This window comes from Corythoichthys intestinalis, chromosome 16, assembly GCF_030265065.1.
Source record: "Corythoichthys intestinalis isolate RoL2023-P3 chromosome 16, ASM3026506v1, whole genome shotgun sequence".
In the NCBI taxonomy this organism is placed as follows: Eukaryota; Metazoa; Chordata; class Actinopteri; order Syngnathiformes; family Syngnathidae; genus Corythoichthys; species Corythoichthys intestinalis.
The window spans coordinates 31,682,357-31,701,300 of NC_080410.1; the positions used below are offsets into that span (position 1 = coordinate 31,682,357).

General features: G+C 39.4%; 2 protein-coding genes across 4 annotated transcripts; one reads left to right on the plus strand and one right to left on the minus strand.

Moving 5' to 3' along the window:
* Positions 1–25: 25 nt before the first annotated feature.
* On the minus strand, positions 26–13,228 carry gga3b (golgi associated, gamma adaptin ear containing, ARF binding protein 3b). 3 transcript variants are annotated; one of them, XM_057861504.1, is made up of 16 exons: positions 12,996–13,225; positions 12,625–12,709; positions 12,470–12,545; positions 12,292–12,390; positions 12,079–12,202; positions 11,917–12,020; positions 11,753–11,833; positions 7,189–7,408; positions 6,925–7,041; positions 6,435–6,659; positions 6,285–6,367; positions 3,221–3,354; positions 2,848–3,068; positions 1,628–1,797; positions 864–974; positions 26–790 (listed from the first exon to the last, which is right to left on the minus strand). In XM_057861504.1, the coding sequence occupies exons 1-16, from the start codon at positions 13,033–13,035 to the stop codon at positions 680–682; spliced, it is 2,001 nt and encodes a 666-aa protein (XP_057717487.1). In that variant the 5' UTR covers positions 13,036–13,225; the 3' UTR covers positions 26–679. The 3 variants fall into 3 exon arrangements, with proteins under 3 accessions (XP_057717487.1, XP_057717486.1, XP_057717488.1); XM_057861503.1 differs by having other exon boundaries at positions 26–974; positions 12,996–13,228; XM_057861505.1 differs by lacking the exon at positions 12,996–13,225 and adding an exon at positions 12,838–12,964 and having other exon boundaries at positions 26–974.
* Positions 13,229–13,279: 51 nt separating this feature from the next.
* Positions 13,280–17,386, plus strand: mrps7 (mitochondrial ribosomal protein S7). Its single transcript, XM_057861510.1, has 5 exons — positions 13,280–13,326; positions 13,651–13,842; positions 14,041–14,104; positions 16,009–16,176; positions 16,244–17,386. The coding sequence occupies exons 1-5, from the start codon at positions 13,283–13,285 to the stop codon at positions 16,463–16,465; spliced, it is 690 nt and encodes a 229-aa protein (XP_057717493.1). The 5' UTR covers positions 13,280–13,282; the 3' UTR covers positions 16,466–17,386.
* The last annotated feature ends 1,558 nt before the right edge of the window (positions 17,387–18,944 follow it).

Here is an 18,944-nt window from a genome sequence, read left to right on the forward strand (position 1 = left end):
TGCTTTTCAATGACATGTCCAATTCTATTCATACATGTTTATTACATGCAGCAAACAAACCTGAATGTACAAATGTAAAACTCTTAACATGTCACGTATTCACAAACAGCCACTCAGTAGATTTATGTACACGCAACACACATTTTTGTACATTTGTAAGCAAATGTGGCTTCATCGGAAGAGTCAACAAGACGCAATCCTGCCGTGTAACATTATTTGAACTCGGGTCCTTTTATTTCACCGTCAACTTTCAGTGTTACTTGACGGTAAAACAAGTACAGTGAACCCCTGCTGATAGCAAAAATCGGCGCGTGATTGATTTTATACTTGCCTGCAAGCAAATCTGTTGTTTACATGAAGCTCATCCACTCCAACATAGTTCCTTCACAGTAAACAAACAGGGGTTCACTGTACAATGCAAAAACAGAAAATGGTTGAAGAAATACTCAAAACCAAATGTTCAAAACAACTACAGTGAAGTCGCAGCTTAAATGAGAATCCTTCTAAAATAAAAGTTTTTGCTAGACATGACATCGTGTTAACTCAATAAATAAAATACTAAGGAATAAATCTGAAAATGTACTCTTATTTTTAATGCTGTAAATCAGTCGGATCGTCTATTGCCACTGCCAGCCTCTCTCAATTTAAATGGGTTCAACGTCTATGGCCGTCAATGGTGCTATAGACGTCCCCAGGCCTCTGGCAGGGGGAACTGGTCCACTTCCCCCACCTCGTTACGCAGAACATCCCCAAGCGTGAACGCCAGCTTGTAGCGCAGCCGCACTTTTTCCTGAAAATGAGGGCAAACGCTTCCTTAAAATGGGCAGAAAGAAACATTGGTGTGCGCTAGTCATGTGACTCGCCTTTGCCGGATTGGCCAGCAGCATGATTTGTGTGATGGAAGCCGGGGGCAGGATGGGGTTAAACGCGGCCAGTTCAGTACCAGAGGGAGGCTGCAGCTTGACTTTCATTGACTGGAATGGGAGAAGCAAGAAATCAATGACACCAAAGTACTACTTTTATGCCGTCGGCACAATGTGTTGAAGTTAAATGTTGAAATAAAAACTGAAATAAAATGTTGAGGTGAAAACAAATGGAAGTGTTGAAAAAAGTGCTGGTAACTTAATAAAACAGACATATATTAAATATTTTTAGGGATTTTTTTTTTTCACATTTAAAAAAAATGTTGAAATGAATTAAAATGAGAAGAAAAACAATGTTAGAATAAATTGAAGTAAAAAATATAAATGGGTAAAGACAAATGTTGAATATAAATTCAAAAATATAAATTAGCAATGTTGAAATACACAAATTGAAAAATGTTGAAACAAAAAGTAGTATAATTGTTGAAATAAGCAAAAATGAAAATAGTAAAATATTTAACGGCACATTTTACTACGCATGAATTCATGTGATGGATTGCCATTGACGGCAATAGATGTTCAATCCATTTGAACTGTGAGGGTTGGCAGCAGATACACCAATGTATACTCGCTGCCGGCCCTCCCAGTTCAAATGGATTTGATATCTACGAGTGGCCAGCTCATTTAAATTTACATCAAAATGACAAGAGCCATGTGATAGAGCGCCGATCATTTCCAATGGCACTGAGAGTTAATTTTGTCACCTTTGGTACAGCAGCTTGCAGTACTACCCCGTGAACAGGGAGTGGCGCCGTATTCAGCATGGACACAACCATGACCAATACGTCGGGTCTGCCGGGTGGAGATTCGGAAGCAAAGTTGAGCAAAACCCGAACGCCGTCCTTGTCATAGGCAGTGACCGGTAGCACTTTACCTGCAACGGGAAGGACGTGTTAGCCAATTAGAAGCCAGTAAACATCAATACTTACAAATGAGCAGAGTTGTTAATCTTACTTTAAAATTTTAATTACAGTTACAAATTACTTCTTCCAAAAAGTAATTGCGTTAGTAACTCAGTTACCTGAATGTAAGAGTAATTAGTTACTTGGCAAAGTAACGTGATAATTTTTTGATAATTTAAAAAAAAAAAAAAAAATTTTTCCCTCCAAAAAAAAAAAAAAAAAAAGGTCACACAATGTGAAGTTTAGAGGGTTTTTGGGATAATAGGCCCTAGCCCAATTTTTTACCCTAAACTTGACTAGACACAAGGTTATTGCGGGTATTGCGATAACTAGATAGTAACCTTTGCTATGTTTAAAAGTCATTTAATGTTGTGAATCAACCGTTAAAGTTATTAAAATTACTCCCGTTATTGCATTAGTTCCCTGCTGTCTACTTTTGACATGTGTAAGTTTTAAAACTATTTCATCATTTAAAGATAGATTTAAGTCAAGATTTTGGAGCATTTTAGATAAAAAGTTCCTTAGGTTCGCTAGGAAGGTTCTCTACAACAGAGCATTCTTGAGAAGTGCACTGCTTTAAGATGGCGGCTGTTTACTAACGCATCTAGTTCTTTATTAAACATGTTGCTAATGCAGCAGTGTCTGTCATTTGCATCTAGTTCTGTATATATGTGATACCTACCGAAGCATCATGTGGGCGTAGTTTGTAGGCTATCGGCTACAGTAAGGTATTATTGGAGCCACCTAGCATAGTAGCATCGCGTTTGCAACGGCGTCACCCTCCCTTTCCTCCTCCCCACTCCTGCTCTGCTCTCACATCTCCTTGAGTCCGTCTTTCTCAGACTTTCTCGCATCAGTTAACCAACACAGTAACGCACGCCTTTCCCGCCTCAGTAACGGTAACGGCGTTGCCAAGATGAGAAAATTAATTAATTAATCACTACTGAAGAAAATTACGCCGTTATATTCTAACGCCGTTATTAACAACACTGCAAATGAGGGTGGACAATTTCTCGTCTTACTGGGTCTGATGGCCTCCAGGGGAACGTGGACGTTGCTTAGGGACATCTGTGGGGCCTGGAGGCTAGGGTGGGCTGGGGAAAGGGAGCGGAACAGCGGACTACCCGGGACCGAGGCCAGGTTTTGTGTCTTGGCTTGCGTCAAGGCAGGAGAGCCGGGCAAAACGGAGGCTGCAGAAGTGGAGCTCGACATCGCCGCAAAACTGCTTCCCACCGTCACTGGACTAAAATTTCATTGTAACATACCATCATTTCTCAAGTATATTACACATTTTGCTTTGCAGGGTGCATATGAGTGTGTACATTCAAAATTAAGAAATGTCTCATTGTATTGACATTCGTAAATACATTAGAGCATTCGTTTTGAGTACGGCACCTCTTATGATCCGAGAAACTCATCATAGCTAAGTCTTGTAGATTTTGGAGTGAGGTCACGGGCACTTCCGCTGAGGGCAAAAGTGTACCTGGACTTGCGGCACTTCCCAACAAATCTGTACTCAATCCAGGGGCCTGAAGATACAACATGGAAGCATTTATTACCTTTCTTTCCTTATTGTATTTTTTTAATTACCTCATTGGCTGCTGGATGTTACATTGACAATGACTACACAGTAACTTTGACATTACAATTTACAACAATGAAGCTAAGGAAACAACTTTCTTACTCCTCAAATCACATTAATGCCATTTAATAAGTCATTGGCTGCCGTTGATGGCGATTTATCGCTGTCAGTGGGTGATTTCAAAATGATTTTCCTTTTACTACCACAACACACACTGAATACTATATACAGGGGTGCACATAAGTGGTCCGCATGCGCGCATGCGTACTGGACGTAGACAAATGCGCTGGCCCTCAACGGCTTCCATACGCTTTTGCGTACCGATGGCTGACCACTGTATTTGCGGCGGACACGAGAAAATAACTTCTCAAAATTTTGAAGAGGCAGGCCACACTGAGTAATTACTTTAGTGATGGGACGAAATGAGCCGAGGTTCCGAAGCTTGTGTCGAGTAATGGGAGGGGGGTTTCCACGAAGCTTGTAGCGAGGCGCGCTTCATTTCGGCAAAACCCGGAAATGATGACGTGGGAAGCCTCGCCGGCGGCCGGCTGAATCTCGTGAGTGCTTCGTAAGTGATCCAACGTTTGGCGCACATTGCAAAAACAGGACAGACTACGGTATAAATTGGTTGCAAAACGCAATGGCGATCGCCTGTTATCTCACATTTTGTGGATTTCGGGCTCCTGTACTTGTTACATCTGTGCGCAACAGTGCAACCAGTGCAATCTTTTTTCGAGCCTTGTCCTTTGCTTGCGATGGAACCTGCGCCAAAAGAGCGATCCTCCCCTGTATGGGAACATTTTGATTTGATTGCTTTCAATAAGGTAAGGGAGAAAAACTACTTTAATATAAATGTGAGTGTGTGTGTGTACCTATCTGAACCAAACATCAACAGAATGAACAATCCATTAGTGTACTGGGAGGCACAAAAGAATACCTACCCAAATTTATATAAACTGGCACTCACATTTCTCTGCACCCCAGCTTCATCTGTGCCTTGTGAAAGAATATTTTCTAAAGCTGGTGAAATATTTTCCAAAAAAAAAGAAACTGTTTAAAGCCAGCCACTGTGGGAAAGCTATTATTTCTAAATAAAAATGAATAACAAATTACCCTGAGCACTTGTTGTATTTTGTTCACATACTAAATTATTAACACAAGCACATTCATATCTTTGTCTTAAGCAAATAGCCATTGAATTCTTAACAATGTTGACCTCTTGGGCTTCTAGACCACTTGATGGCGCCATAGGGTAAATGAAGCACCATGAAGCTTTGCTACATGTGCAAACCAATTGGCTGCAAAGCTTCATTGCTTCATGAGGCTTCATTTGGCCATCACTAAATTACTTCCGTGTTCCCCCACCCCCGTCAAAAGACAGACAGACGACAGAGACGTCACCGGAGCTACCGAAAAAAAGGACTTTTGCTGAAAAGTGGCTACAGAAGGTACCATGGCTAGAAGCAAATGATGCTCGCACGGAAATGCGGTACAAAATGTGCCGTAAAAATCCCAATGTCGCCGATAAGAGCAGCGCATTTTATGTAGGGTCAAAGAATTTCAGCCATCCAAACTTTGAAAAGCACGAAAAAAACAGAGAGCATGTGGCAATTAAGCAAACTATCGATGTCAAACAGGACCCCACTCGCCATATGGACAAGTGGCGGAATAAAGGTAATGAACAGCGACATGCACTGACAAACGTGTTTTTGCTCGCATTTTACAAAGCTAAACATGCACGTTCAATGAGGTCTTATGAGGAGGATATCCCACTTTTAAAAAGGCTTGGAGTTAATGTGGGAGCCGCATAATGCCCTTTATTTTGAATTGGTGCTTCTTATTTCTTTACATTTCACTTCAAAGTAATGGCAATTTTGTTGTGCCAGTTGATGTTAATCAAGCAATAATTGTTAATATAATTAATTAAAGTTAATTGGCTCTAAGTAAAGCTTGTCATAAATTTATCGCATCAGGCGGGTCGGCTCTCAAGCTCAATGAGGACCAAGTCACATCTCCAGGTCCTCCTCTGAGAACCTGGGCAAAAAAATTATGTGCACCCCTGACTATATATATATATATATATATATATATATATATATATATATATATATATATATATATATATATATATATATCGAGGCTGATTTTTTTTTACGTATATAGAAGAGTAGTTTTTTGTTGTTTACAGTATTTACCATGTTAAAAACAAAATCATAAAACCCCTTTCAAAACGAAATGGATAGGGCTCTATAAGTGTCAATGGCAGACATTAACTTTTGGGTATGGAAATGAATGTTTTTCCTCTATTATGTAAAGCTTTTGAACTATAGGAGCACAGTGAAAAATACTTTATTTTGCATTATACATTAACTGAAACGATCATTCAATGCCAGGTATACCAATTCAAATGGATTTGATATCTATCGCTGTCAATGGCAGTGAACGGGTTAATTTAAAAAATATATTTATTATTTTGTATTCCATATCCATCTATAGGGTTGGGCATCGTTTGAAATTGAACGATTCCGATTCCGAATGATTCTCAATTTCGATTCTTATAAGAGGCAGGGTAAAAAAAAAAAAAATTTGAATGGTTTATATTAAAGTCTTCTTGATTTTTTTTTTTTAATTATATGAACTTCTCACAGGGCTAATTTTAACTTTCATATAAATATGTCTTTCTACTTCAGCAATTTTTTCCACTCGGTGGTCAGGGCATCGAAACATTGAATCGAAATTTAAAAATTCAAACGATTCCGGGAGCATCGGAGTGATAGAACCGGTTCCCATCGATGCCCAACCCTATCCATCTATAAAGTCCATGACTGTTGCTTGTTCAATAGAATAACCTATACATTACAATTAAAGCTCTAGTACCTGCAAAGAACTCCACTGATTGGATGCTTCATTCAGCTTTGGTTTGGATTGGTCGCTGAGGAATGTGGAGTCATCATTTAGTCCTGTGCCGAAAACAAAATTCTTTAATGCACTTTTTCGTATTCCACACATAAGAAGTTCGATGAGTACCTAAAGACAGCAGCTCGTTGTCAAGAAGCGAAAGCGCGTCTGAAGCCTTGTCGGCCGGCGACTGACCGGCCAGTGGTCTGTTGAGAGGCGGGAGCAAGGCGGGGAAGCACGGCCCTACCAAGATGTCAGACAGGTCGCCAGACAGCGGGATGGGGGCGGCTGGCTGGGGAGGGTTTGGGTCCACGGCCGCAAGATCGATCAACGTGTCTGTCGCTTCGGGCAAATCTGATGGACAAAACAGGATGAGTGTAATGTCTGTTGCCACAAACTATTTGACAGTCTACTTTTGGACTCGATTATTTTGGCAGTGATTCTACTCATCGGCACATAAATCATGTTATTGACTGTTCTATTACTCTGGGCTTAACATTTTCGCTGAAAATGTGCACTGAGAACAAAAACTATGCCCTGGGAAATACTGGACGAAGAATATTATGGAACTATTTATTATAATGGCAGTCAACGGCAGTGAATAAATGATTAATCTAACCGCTGCGGGCACGTCCACGAGACTCATCGCTGTCTCCGTTGATCGGCAAACCCTCCACTATGGACTTGTACGAGTTGATGACTCTGGAGAGGTCGTCGCTAGCCTGCAGGATGTCGCCTGAGCGGAATAATCCAATAAACTATTGTCAAGAATTCATTGTTGGCTCATCATGTGAAACAAATTGAGCCAAAATGGTGTGTAGCACACATTGTTTTATTATTAACTAATTTTCCCTGCCAATTGGAAGAAAAAAAATCTACAAACCTAAACTGGTGTCGTTTTCCTCAGCCTCAGTGGCCATTTTGAAAGCAGCCCGCCTTAGTTTATCACAGCGCTCGTACAGTTCCTTCATAATCTCCTTGTCGGATTCTGAAGAGGAGTCTTTATCGTAGTGGGAGAGCATCTCAGACAAGAGCTTGACGTTGATGTTCACTTCCTCCAGCGTGTTGTTGCGCTTGGACACTTTTTGCACTCGCACCTCGTCCTGCGGGAAGAAAGTCAAAATCCAAAAGTTGTGTCGTTGAGGTAGCCTTTTTGTATTGCGGCACACAGGAAAAACATAAAAATGGAGCAGATTGTATAATTAACTGAAGTAGGGCAGCAGTTCTCGATTATTTTAGTAGTCGATTATAGAGGTGGGAATCTTTGCGCACCAAATGATTTGATTACGATTCAGAGGCTCCGATTCGATTATAAATCGATTATTGATGTCCGTCCGCTGCCCCACCATTTCACTATCAAGTTAACAGTTAAACACATCAAATAAAATACTCAAGTCCCCATTCTGTATCAGCAGCTTTAAACTACATTCAATTTAATGATGTGAATCAACCGTTAAAAGTTGTTAAAATTGCTCCCGTTATTCCATAATTTCCCTTCTGTCTACTTTTGACATGTCAAAGTTTTAAACTGTTTCATCATTGAAAGATTCAAATCAAGATTTTGCCGATTTAGGAGTATTTTAGATAAAAAGTTAATTAGGTTCGCTACAACAGAGCCTTCTAGAGAAGTCTACTGCTTTAAGATGGCGGCTGTTTACTAACGCGGCAACTACTAAACGGCAAGTGATTCTGCATCTAGTTCTCTTTACGTGTTCTAACGCCGCCGTTGTCATTCATTTTGCATCTAGTTCTACATACAGTGGGGAGAACAAGTATTTGATACACTGCCAATGGGTTTTCCCATTGACTGTGTATCAAATACTTGTTCTCCCCACTGTATATGTAATATCTACCGTAGCAGTATGTGGCTGTATGTTTGTAGCAACTAGCAACTAGGCGTTGTTTGAAGCAGCTGTTGGCCGCAGTCAGATATTATTGTTTGTTTTTTTTTTATTTAGCGGCATGAGTTAAACATGATATTTACTCTCGGTCTGTTCCTGATTGCATCCCGAAGACCGCGCTGACTGTGTTTTAGTTCTGCTTTACGTTGTATAATTCAATAATCGGAATTTGGATGTTTGTGAATCGTTCTCAAATCTTCCACGGCCGAATCGCGAATAATCTAAGAATTAGAAATTTCGCACGCCTCTAGTCGATTAATCAATGAACTAGGTAGTTCGAGTAATCGGATAAGGAACATAAAAAATTTAAATACCTGAGCTCAGCCTCAGGGTATAAATAAATAAATAAATAAATGAGGATCTAAGTACAACAAAAGAACAATTGGATAATTTAAATAGCAAACGTCTGCTAGCTTAAATGCTATAAAATGCTAAATTTTTTTGTTTTTACAGTGCTCTTAACAAATGGTTCAAACACATTTTCCTACAAAAAAAAAAAGATAAAAATATACCCATAAACTAAATTACGAATGCATTAAAACAACATTAGCTCAAACAAAAACTTAGCTTATGTTGGTCTTAACAGGGAGCAGCTGAATTCAGCCTTGTGAAATGATTTATGTCATATTCACTGTTGCCACTAGAGGGACATATATCCTCCACAATCAATAAAACTAAATGAAAACACTTTCAAATCAAACCATTACAACGCCACTTTAATTAAACGAATACTAGAAGCAGCAAAATTTAATTAGAATCTTTTTTCTAATCGAAATACTCAAGTTATTCGATCAATCGTTGCAGCACTAAACTGAAGTCATTATACCGCCTCCCAATACTCCATGTCCATTATCATCAGAGGCGTAGCGTCCCATCAGGCATTGGCAGGCAATTGCCTAGGGCCCCCAGCGAGCAGGGGCCCCCAGAGGGTCAACAGATTTGGCACACACAAAGATTTAGCACACTCAGCTTCACCGCACTGTAGTAGCTACAAGTATTGGGAGTGATTCAATACCATGGAATCATTTGGCATATTATCTATCAATTCTGCTTTCAGTCCCAATTAGCATACATGTTTAAGTAAGTCTAACCGGTTTTAACACTACATATATGTGCAAAGAGTGGTTCACCAAGAACTTTATGAAAAGTTCTTGCTGTAATATTATATGTTGGTTTTCACAGGCCACCTCATTATTCATGTGACTACTTAAAGAAATGGTGATTTTTCCAAGAAAGTCTATTAATGGGTCTATTGTATTCCTCGCTGAATAGTCTAAAAGAAAAATATGACATATATGCATCTAAAATAATCCTAAACGATTTTATTAGCAATTTTAATACTCCTTTTAGCAAGGTTCCTTGGGTATGTGGTATGCCACTACGGAAATAGCGACCCATAGCGACCACTCCTGTTATTGTCCTACGTCACAAGCGCTGCATATTCTGAGAACGAGAATAGGCGTAAGCGTAAGGTGTGCATTTCGAGCAGAGGACGACCACCCCACCTGTAGAGGATTAATCTGTTCGTCCATGAACGAATAAGTATTTCCTCTTCATGCCATAAAGTTCTTACGATAAGTTAGAGCCGTTATCAGCGCGACCGTTTCGTGTTTTTCCTGTTACGTCGGCTGGTTGATCCCACTCATTCTCGCTGCGTCGAGGAGAGTGTTGTTTACATTATATTCGCATTGCACATTTCTTTTATGAGGGAAGGTGTTAGTTTAGCATCTTAAAATGATGTTGTACATCCATATGAGTGTAAAGTGCTTAGTTTCCGCCACTTCTATGGCCAATATGACCGCACGCAGCGCGCACTTGAACCCCCCCACCTTCGTGTTCGTTTTACTGTGCAAATATGTATGTGTGTCACGTGACTCAGAGTGAGAGTGGGCGGCGATCGAGACTTTTTTTTTAATTGGCTAAATGAAGAGAAGTTATCCGTCTGGAAATGAAAAAAGAAAGAAAAAAAAGCAGAAGAGGAGAAAAGGAAGCAAGACAGCGGTGAGTGTACTATGTTACTGTAGTTTTTTGTCCTAATGTAGTCAAAGCACTGCAGACTAGTAGTAGTAGTAGTATTTTTATGTCCTAAACCAATTAACTGCCTTGACTTGTTGTAACTAGCTTGTTAGCGTTTGCTAACAGCATTGCAGCATGCTAGCGTTTCTTCATACATAAAGATGTTACCTAGAACATTAAATCAGTGTTTAGAATCACCATACACACTGATCAGCCAAACTGATAAGATGTTACATGATTCACTTCTGTGCCAGAATGTTATCCTTATTAAGTAACGGCAATATAACTTACCAGCTAGTCAGTAGAATACGGTATGTGTAAAGGTATGTGTACTAAGCACAATAATAATAATCTGAAGTACATTTTGGTTATTAAGGCACATGTGTGTAAATAATTAAGGATAGTGTGAAGTGAATGAATAATGCAATTGGGGGGGGTGGAGGGGCACTTTGAGTGTCCTAAAAAGCGCTCTTTGAGAGCGAGGCGTTATTTGACTTTTATTAAATATGCTATTGCTCCAAGTCCAACTGTCCCCCTTACTTGTTGCCTGGGGCCCCCGGGGACCCTTGCTACGCCTCTGATTATCATCACATATGTGGACAGCGGTTTAGTCCACACCACTATTCAAACAGACATCTGGTTCCTTCTATAAGAGCTTTTAATTTTATTTTTTAGTTTTACAATGAAAATCTGAATAAAATTGTTTGTTGAAAAGAGTCACATAGCGTGTTTTCTGACTCCGTATCCTCCAATAACAGTGCTGGCTAATTTGACCTCATAATGGTGTTAAGTGATTAAAATACCACAACTCAGTTGTTCAAAAAACACTTATGCCCCTTTCCCACTGAAACTAGTGGGTCAACGCGCGTTTTTTCTAAGCCGATGCAACCCACAAGCAATTGGAATTTGGCACCTTTCCCACTGACAAAAAAAAAAAGCCGTGCCTTTTTTTTTTTCCCGCCCGTCTAACCCCCCACCCCTCCTCAGCCGTGCATAAGGTTACGTGACGGCACCAACGTCGACAAGTTCGACCGAATTCATTCAGTTCAAGGAAGTAAACAATGCAGAGCATTATGGAAGCCTCCTTTCCGTTTGTGTTCTCTGTTTTCATGCTTTTTACTGCCCTCAAAATGGTCGAAATGCGGCAAAGGATCAACAGTCTGCTTGTGCAGAGGCAACATAGGCGACGTGAATTCTTCTTCTACTAGCTTTGTTGTTAGCATCGATGTAACTACGGTTGTGGGGCGTGTTAAATGGGAGGCAACTGGCATGTTGTAATGACGCATCACGTAAGAGCCTACGTCACCACGTAGATTAGGGTGTTGACTGTTGACCCGGGGTTTTGCTTTCACACTGCATGACGATTAGAGCCGAAGTGATTTTAACGCGGGTCGCTTGGCGGGTTGATTGACACGGGTCGAGGCGGGTCGCTGCACCTTTCCCACTGCCACCAAAAGCCGATTGTTAGTGGGTTGACACGGGTTTTTTGGCCAGTGGGAAAGAGGTATTACATTCAGTGACGCGCCTCACCTCTTTCACCATATTTTTGATCAACCTGTTAGCTTCCTGGAGGTCTTCAGGGTTTTTGCTGCGGAGAAGCTCAGCGAGAAGCTGCAGACAAACACAAAAATCATTTTATGTGGAAGTGCTGAATCAGTTCTCAATCACTAATCGTTAAATAAAATGACCAAAACCTTTCCCATGTCCTCGTTGTCGAACACTGGGTGTTTGGGCCGCGTGGGGGGAGAGGGAATCAATGTCTTGTCCAGTGGTAGCTCTGGATCTTGCGTCACCAGCCCTGTGGAAAAACAAATTGTGAGAAAGAAAGGGAAAGTCCTAAAACTGCCAGCACCAACCTTGTCTTCTCAATGTCTGGTAGGCTTCATTTATTTTGGCCTCATTGGGGAAAGCGACTGTCCAACTGTACAGCATTTCTACGATCTTTGTCTTCACCTTCTCTGGAGCGCTGTCCCCCATGTACTAGAACTCGACAAATTGCAACACGCATCCAGCCATTTCCTTTGCAGAAAATGTCATCAAAACTATGTGATTCATCTCACAGAACTCACCTTCGGAGACACAACTTTAATCAGCTCATTTAAAAATCTGTATTTGCCAACTTCATTATGAAACCGCCTCCCGCAGTTCTTCATGCATGCCTCTAATACCTGCACACAGAATCAATGAGTTCAATTAAATCACGTTAGCTTGTGCTGCATTAAAAGATTTTGTTTTAAGCCTCCATACAGTCAGCGCCTGAAGAGCTTCCCATTCTTGCGGGGACTGGATTTTATGGACCAGCAGTGGTATTGCAATCTGGGGGCTGCAGGAGGAACAACCAAATTATATTTTTGATAAATGTCCGAAAGAAAAATAATGATGACAATAAGTTGTACATGTACCCTTCTAGTTCCTTGTTGACTTGATCACAAAACCCAATGATGTATTCCCAGTCCTCTTGTCTGTTTGTTGAATGGGTGGCTTTATCTGATAAACACGATTACAATTGCTCAGTCCAGATATACCTTGAAGGTTCATTTTGCTTAAACCATATTAAATAAACTAAATGTTATAATAATCCATGATCGCCACCCAGATGAATGAAATGCACACACCAGTTTGGCAAGTCTACGACCCTTAATCGACGCTGAAAGTGCCGAAAAGCAGCGCTGACAACCATCGAAGGGCATAATTCATCACTGCATAACGCGCGTTATGTAATTTCTATTATTGAAGATGTCTTTTAATTGATAAAATTTGAATAATCACTCACTGAGCCAGGATTCAAGCGACTCCCCTTCCTGGTACGCCATAGCAATCGAAGCATCGCGGGATGCTATGAGCGCGTGAACGACAATTCAATTAGTTTCGTTTTCGGTATTGTAGCGTAAAAATTTAAAACAATAAATAGTATGTAATAATGCAATAAAATATGTTTGAATGAAGTTATTTATCTCGGGGGAAAACTTTGACTATTTTTTTCCCCAAATGTTTTATTTACATACGGCAAAAACACGGGCTACTAAAGTCTTGGGGGCCTGATGGACTGACATTTTCAACATGGCGACTTCCATTTCTGGACTTTTAAAACCTTGGACGCCCAGGTAATGGCAATTTTTGAAGCTAGAACGAGATAAATAATTACTGTGACATTAATTTTATGATTAATTTTGCTGTCAATACATTTTTTTCATTTTTAAAGACCGAAGTTGACAGAAAATTACGAAAAATTGGTAGTCCACCAAACAGCACTTCACAAATTATTAATTTGTTATCGAAAAAAAACGATTATGTATTTTTAAATACGTTTATATAATTGTGTTAATAAAAACTAAAAAATAATACGTGGGAAATTCTCTTTCTGCGAACTAAAATTGGACACGTAGTTGACTAGAGTATTAGGAACGGATGACTATTTGGATTTGCAGGGTGTTTGCGGTGCGATGGAGCCGATATAATCCATACTACCTGGAACCAGAGGTGAAGAAGGAAGTCCATGACAAACTAGAGACGGAACTCAGCGAGGAGGAGAAGGAAGAACGGGCGCTCAAGGCTCTCAGACCCATCAAGGCGGCCGAAAACAGCGCCACCAGCTCAGTTTTCTATGATCCTGTCATCAGGTACCTCATCATAATAGTGTTCGTTTCTAACCTGCAACACTTTGAACTTGTGTAACGTAAAGACTGTACAGGTGTGTGTGTGTGTGTTGGGGGGAATTGTTTGACCAAATCAAGTTATGAGAAAATAGAAAATTACAGAAACTTTCCTGAAGAACAGTCAGGAACTGTTTGTACTTATTTTTGGTTTTGCTTTTCTAGTAAATTCATCAACATGATGATGAAGCATGGAGATAAGGTTTTGGCGAGAGAGATCATGACGGAGGTACAAACACACTGTTTATTAAATGGCCCATTAAATCAAATGATCACTGCTGGCCTCTCTCACTGGCATACCACACGCAACACGTCACTTTATCTCATTAATATTCACGACATTCGCAATTGTACCAGGCGGGTCAAACGTGTCCCCCATGCTAAATGCATGGAAATAGTGTACAAACGAGATGTTTACTAAGCTAAACATACCAATTCTGTCCGAAAATGATGTCCCTGGTGCCAAATTCACTGGTAAAGATGTGGAAAAAGATGTGGAGGAACATACAAATGTTCAGTTAAAGAGATGGCTTAAGTGTCGAGGGCTGAAAAAGACTGGGGGAAAAAGAGCCAACCTGATCCAGAGGTAGCTTTTTTATCGACAGCTTTTTCTTGTGTGCATTGCCTTACGCCACTGACAATGACATTCTCCTGTTTTAACAATCTATCCTTTATCACTATGTGCCCTGTCTTTCTTATATATTATATGCTCTGGTTGTCTTACGTCTCTGACCATTCTTGGGGGTAATTTATGTTGCTATTTTTGTGTAGCGATCGCAAATGCTACTCATTGACAGCCAACGAATACTTTTTTCCCCATTAGTAACAAATCTTAATTCTATAATTTATTCACACTTCCCCGTTACTAAAGTTATTTTTTCACAAAAGAACAGGTAACAACAGTGGCAGTCAGACCCCAATTTAATTTTTTTTCAGGTCATTCATTGTCAGACAGAATCAGCACGGCAAAACGCCGTGAGAAACGCTAAAAAATAGTAAAAACATCAAAATGGCTTACCTCTTCCTCCTCTGTAGGACCATGGCACCCAACAAAATGTTTATTGCATATGAAGGTGAATGGCTTCACCTTGCTGGCGTTTAACTGATCTTTTGACGTCCGCACAAGTTGATCCATTCTTCACATATTTTCCTCCAGAGTTTTTGGCTTCGGGAAATGTATGAAGAAAACATCCTTTATATGTCGTAATGTTTAGAGTCGTTTCTACAAGTTTAATAGCAGCAGTGGTTACTCGGCATGTTCTTTTTTTGAAAGATTACCGGCAGAAAACAAGCAGTAATAACATGTTTCCATGTGTCCCTGGTATAAATTAAGATGTAATATCACAAAATTAGGACAAATACTCATTCAGTTTTTTTTTGTGTGTGTATTATCAATCGCCTTCTATTATAAATTCACGGGTACAGACTCCTACATTCTATTATTGTAAATTTGATTTACTTCTGGTAAAAGGTTGTTACGGAATTTTGCTATGTCTGCTGTGTGTTTCATTCAAATTCAGTCTATAAATAACTAGGAGAAAAATAATCCAAAACATTTCATTGCCCAGTGTAAAATATCTTTAATCATGTGTTGTCTTTAAAATATATGATTTTATTTTTTAAAAAGTTTTCTGTTCCACTCTGTTGTGTTAGTGTCCCTTTAAGAACATACCCCATTTATAAATGACATCACTCTTCTGCGATAACGTCATAGCAGTGCAATTAAAAAAAATTTTTTTTTTTATAAAATTCGCAATCTGATTTTGCACTTTTATGAAGTACGATCAGTGTGGTTGATCATAACATGTCCACTCTGTCAAAAGCCATAGATGAAGAAAATGAATCATTTCAAAAGGTTAATTTGTAAAACTCTAGATTTATCACCAAGTATCCAAAGTCATATTTGCTATAATGCTAGCAAAGCCAGGCTGAGAGCTAACTTAAAACACAAAATGTCCCCTCTGTTAGTGTCCACTCTGCTATGTCCAAATGGCACCCTATTAAAAAAATGACCCATACTCATTGCTACCAGTTACTGAGTTAATGCCATTTGATACGCATGGAACGCTATTAGAATCAAGACAAATGCTTATTTTCATGTAAATTCAACTTTTTTCTCTGGTCTTTTCCTAGACATTGGAGCATATTAAAAGGAAACAAGTGGAGAAGTACCACAAAGCTCCACAAGGGAAAAAAGAGGAAATTGATTGCAACCCCTACTCTATTTTCCACCGGGCTTTAGAAAACTGCAAACCTGTCGTTGGTCTCATCAGCATCCAGAAAGGAGGAAAGCATTACCAGGTCAGTGTTGAAAATATTGGTCTACAAACATTCGACTTGAAAAATCAACCCCCTACTGGTCGTTCAGGTACCCGTGCCGCTTAGTGACAACAGGCGGCGCTTCCTCGCCATGAAATGGATGATCACCGAGTGCAGGGACAACAAGCACAGGCGCACACACATGTACGAGAAGCTCTCTCAGGAGCTGATGGCAGCCTCTGTTAAGGAAGGAAGTGTCTTCAAGAAAAAGATCGAGTTGCACAAAATGGCTGAATCCAACAGAGCTTACGCACATTTCCGATGGTGGTAGAGGTACGCGAAGCTCAAAATGCTTCTTTTGGACTTTAAGAAGGCGCCCGTGGAAGACCAGTGGTACCGAAATTTAATGAATAAATGAGTCATTGAATGTGTTGTTAATTGTGGTAGTATCCTCTGGGTACCTCATGATACGATTTGCGATACAAGGCTCACGATAACGATCTCACGATACGGCGATACAACAATTATTTACACACGGGTCAGAATATCATTTAGGATATTCTACAGAACAACTAACAAATAGAAAAACTCCTTTCATCCTTCTGCTGTGAATTGGAGTGAATTTATCATTAGTAGACGTCCATTTGAAATGGGAGTGTTCATTCACTGCCACCCCTCCCTTTTCAAACTGATTGGACATCTATAGCCATCAGTGGCAGATAATGCCAGGCAGTGAGTTACCGGGTAATTTTGGTGCATTTCAGGTAATTTCCTGTAGCTTTTCTGTAACTTTCTGTTCATTTTGGGGAATTTACGGGTCACTGTCTGTTGATTTTGGGTTACTAAAAAGGAATTGACTCAAGAATGCCTCCAAATGAATAGGAAGTGTTGCCTGTAAATGCCTTAAAATGAATAGAAAGTGACCTGTAAGTGCCTACAAACAGAAATGAATAGAAAGAGACCTGTAAGTGCCCACAAACAACTGGCTGTGAATGCTCTAGTTTCAGTGCCATTGACAACACTAGACGTCCAATCCAGTCAAAATGAATCTGATGTCTCACGCCATCAATGGCAGCCAGTGAGCTACTGTAAACACTATTCCATTAAAAGATTTTGGTAGTAACCTGTTGGGTCCTTTGACACCTTTTTAAAACGATTTTTTTGGAGTTCTTGGTGGGAGCATATCGACAATCTTTTTGACTCCAAAGTACTGCGATACATCACCTTTTCGATATGATGCCACACCCCTAGTTGTTATGTATGTATTTCCAGAACATTAAAAAAAATCTTAGATTTTTAGTATTTCATTTTTTAAAATTTCAACATATTAATTTAATATTTCAAATATTTATTTCAATTTTATTTCCGCTTTAATTCAAAAGTTATTCCTTCAGCAGGGTTAGGTGTCGTTTAATTCATAACCGGTTACCACTCTACTTTTTAAAAACTGTTTCGTGGCTTTAAGAGATCTTGAACCAATATTCCCCGCCCAAAAAAGCGCACACAAACACTAATTTACACACTGCCACATTGAATGAAACAGTCAATCTTTCAAAATTATAAAAATACAAATAAATTAATATACCAATTTATTGTAAATTTTGTGCTTCCTGACTGGTGTTTGTGAAGAGAGCCACTGATGTGTTAAGACTTTTTTCCCCCCTTAAATCTTAATAAATATTAATTGAAATAAATACTAAAATAATTACATATTTCATAATATTTAATTCTAACTCTCCCGGTCCTCCACTGGTTACTCCTTTTGTAAATTATGGACATCACCAAACTCTGTGTTAGGAACTCAAAATTAGGGATGGGCTTAGGCTAATTTTTTTAAACTTCCGATCGGATTTTTCCCCCAGATGTTTTACGGACACCGATCCGACACTTCTATTTTTGGACAAGTAAAAATAATGCAAAAAAATATATATATTTTTTGTATTAAACCGAGCTCTGGTGGTTTCTCCTCAACAATAGTACACAATGCTCTGTTACTATTAGTTTCTAAAAAGTAGTAGTTGCACTCAATGGACATATATGGTCCGTGTACCTTTCGGCCATTCGTTTTTCCTTCTAGTTTAGGAAAACAAGCCCAAATCCATATTTTGTTTATATGTGTTAACAAAAAATGAGAAATGAATCGTTTCCCATTTGCTGGTTAAAAAGTTTTGTCTTACAAATAGACAAGACACTGCTGCAGCTGCATAATATTTATAAGAAAAAGAACAACATTGTCTTCCGGGTCATGGCTGATTGCAAAAGCAAACTTGGTGGAAATCAAATAATAAGCGTATTGTTTTTCCACTTCAGTTCAATAAACTAATATTGGAAAGACTGATCAATGCCCGTTTACCGTTATTGAATTTTCACTGTTTAATCGGGGAAACTGGAGACAATTCAGTTCCTGTTTTTTGTTAACCACATAAAAGCAAAAAACAGAATTGGGCTCGTTTTCAGTTTTCCAAAATTAGAAGGAAAAAAACGAATGGTCGAAAGGTACACGGACCATATACAGTGGGGCAAATAAGTATTTAATCAACCACTAATTGTGCAAGTTCTCCCACTTGAAAATATTAGCGAGGCCTGTAATTGTCAACATGGGTAAAACTCAACCATAAGAGACAGAATGTGGGGGGGAAAAAACCCAGAAAATCACATTGTTTGATTTTTAAAGAATTTATTTGCAAATCATGGTGGAAAATAAGTATTTGGTCAATACCAAAAGTTCATCTCAATACTTTGTTATGTACTTTGTTGGGAATAACAGAGGCCAAACGTTTTCTGTAACTCTTCACACGCTTTTCACACAC